This window comes from Octopus bimaculoides, chromosome 26, assembly GCF_001194135.2.
Source record: "Octopus bimaculoides isolate UCB-OBI-ISO-001 chromosome 26, ASM119413v2, whole genome shotgun sequence".
In the NCBI taxonomy this organism is placed as follows: Eukaryota; Metazoa; Mollusca; class Cephalopoda; order Octopoda; family Octopodidae; genus Octopus; species Octopus bimaculoides.
The window spans coordinates 13,474,658-13,477,436 of NC_069006.1; the positions used below are offsets into that span (position 1 = coordinate 13,474,658).

Genomic DNA, 2,779 nt, shown 5'->3' on the forward strand with positions numbered 1-2,779 from the left:
TATATATATATGTGTGTGTGTGTGTGTGTGCGTCTTTGTGTTTGTACCTCTACCACCACTTGACAACCGATGTTGGTGTGTTTAAATTTCCATAACTAAGCAGTTCAGCAAAGGAACTGCTAGAATAAGGACCAAGCTTAAAAACATAAAAACTGGGGTCAATTCATTCAACTAAAGGTTCTTCAAGGCAATGCCCCAGCATAGCCACAGTCTGAGACTGAAACAAGTGAAAGAGTAAAACTGCAAAAAAGAAAAGATGGTTCTATTTAATTGAAGCCATTTTTATATTCTGTGTTCAAATCCCAGATGCTTTAACTCTTAAATCTAATTCCAGTTCTAATGATGGTCTCTGGTGGCATGGACACACGGCCACACACAGACTTGGAATTTTTGATGGGAAGCAACTACTAATGCCAATATAATCAATTATTGGCCAATATTCTATTCTGTTAGTCCCAGAAGCATAAATGGAAAGTTAGCCTCAGCAGAATTTGAACTGGGAACATAAAGAAATGTAATTAAACATTTTGTCTGTTGTTCTACCAATTTTTTCTGCATTAAATCTTCTTGTTAACCCAAATCATCATCATCATTTTAAAGTCCATTTTTCCATGCTTGGATGGGTCACATAAAGTTTATTTGAGGCAGATTTTCTATGGCTGGATGCTTTTCCTGTCACCAACTTTCACCTATTCTGAGTAAGGTAATATTTCCTCCATGGCCAGACACTCTCACAAAATACTGGAAATGAAGGACACAGCTTGTATGACCGTGACACTCATTTACAACTATCAAACAATGTCATGACCAGGTCACACACACACACACACACACTCGCATATATGTATATATATAAATCAAAGTGTACTGTATTATATATCCATTAAGGTCGATCTTACCAATAGGGTGTTAGGTAACAGTCTGACTATGTAACACTGTGCTCATCAGAGGTAGCTGTTATCTTTAATGTCTACCTCTGATGAACGCAAGGTTACATAATCAGACAGTTACCTAACACTCCATTGAACCCCTAGCATGAAACCAATTAGTAAGATCAACTGTAATGGATATATATAATACTGTACACTTTGATTAATATACTCACTCTATTGACAAATATACGAGTGCCTTTTTTCCCGACTTATGGACTCTTAGACGACTTACATATATATGTATGTATAGACTGAAAATTGTTTGGAGACACAGGTCACGTTATATAAATCTGCTTGATCTCAGTGTGTCCATGCCAAGAAACTATTAGTTGCTGCTATTTTAAATAATGTCTACCCTAAATTCTGTATATATGTTGTAAACAAACTTATAAGCATTGAGTGTGTTGGTATTCTGTAGAAAGTAAAAGAATTCTAAAGCGCAGGATGGCTTAGAATATCAGGTAAAGGCACTTTAGAAGACAGAATCAAGTGGCCAGGACTCATGGATACAGAAGTAGAAAGATATGCACAAGCTTCTTTTACTTCCAGTCTTACAAGGCTTTTGGTCAACCTAAGGCTGTAGTGGAAGACGCTTGCCCAAGGTGCTGTGCAGTGGGGCTGAACCCACGATCACAATGTTGGCCAGCAAACTGCTTTACCACACAGCCATTCCTTTGCCAAATCATCATCATTTAACGTCCGCTTTCCATGTTGGCATGGGTTAGATGCTTTATTTGAAATTGGTAACTCAGAGACCTGCACCAAGTTCCAATCTGCTGTGGCATGGTGTCCTTACACTGACCACTCCAAGAGGGTAATGGGTACCTTTTACATGTCACCAGCATGGGTAATTTTATGTGCCACCAGCATGAGTGCCAGTTACGTGACGCCGGCATCAGCCACGACTTGGCTTGCCGAGTTTTCAAATTTATTTATTGTTTACAAATAATTTTTATTTTAAACAATTGGTTTTCAAATTTACAATCTGGAGTTTTAAACCTTCAAGTTCTGAGTTCATATTACACTAGAGTCAACTTTGTCTCTCCTTTCTTCAGGGTCAATAGAATATCAATCAGGCAAGGACTTTGGTCAACTTTATCAAATGTACAGCACCCCCCCCCCATTCCATACATTTGTGGTTTTAGGTCAAAACTCACAAATCACAAATGTTTATCAGGTTTTGATATCCTTCACCTCTTTTACAGGTTCTCATTCATCATTTCTGGTGAAATCTCAAATTCTTAATTCTTTACAAGCATCATCTGTTTAAAATTTCATTTCCTTTACAATGTTATCATGAAAAAAATCTAATTTCTTTTATGTTTGTAGGGATTAAACTTTATAATGCCTTTTTATATATATGTATATATATATATAAACCTTAATCCCCAAATTATGTTCTATTTCATGCTTCCATGTAATTTATTTTGGAGTTTTTGATTCATATTGTGACAGGCGTGGCTGTGTGGTTGAGAAGCTTTCTTCTCAACCACACGGTCCTGGGTTCATGCCTATGGATGTCAGCCCTGGGATTTACAGAAACATGTAAGGGACAGGCTACACTGCATCTAATTTTGTGAATATAACAAGGACGGATAAGGGTTCAGAGAGGGGCCGGGCATGGCTGCATGGGAAGAAGCTTGTTTCCCAACCACATGTTTCTGGATTCAGTCCCACTGCATGACACCTTGGGCAAGTGTCTTCTACTACAGCCTCAGGCTGACCGAAACCTTGTGAGTGGATTTGGTAAATGGAAGCTGAAAGAAACCCATCGCATATATATATATATATATATATATGTGTGTGTGTGTGTGTGTGTGTATGTATATGTTTGTGTGTCTGTGTTT

General features: G+C 37.8%; 1 protein-coding gene across 1 annotated transcript in view; it reads left to right on the forward strand.

Moving 5' to 3' along the window:
- LOC106878981 (transmembrane protein 26) overlaps positions 1 to 2,779 on the forward strand; it is a 21,714-nt gene that overhangs the window by 5,541 nt on the left and 13,394 nt on the right. The window contains exon 4 of the mRNA XM_014928359.2: positions 2,388 to 2,477. Coding sequence (XP_014783845.1) covers positions 2,388 to 2,477 — 90 coding nt within the window. The remainder of the gene's footprint in view (positions 1 to 2,387; positions 2,478 to 2,779) is intronic.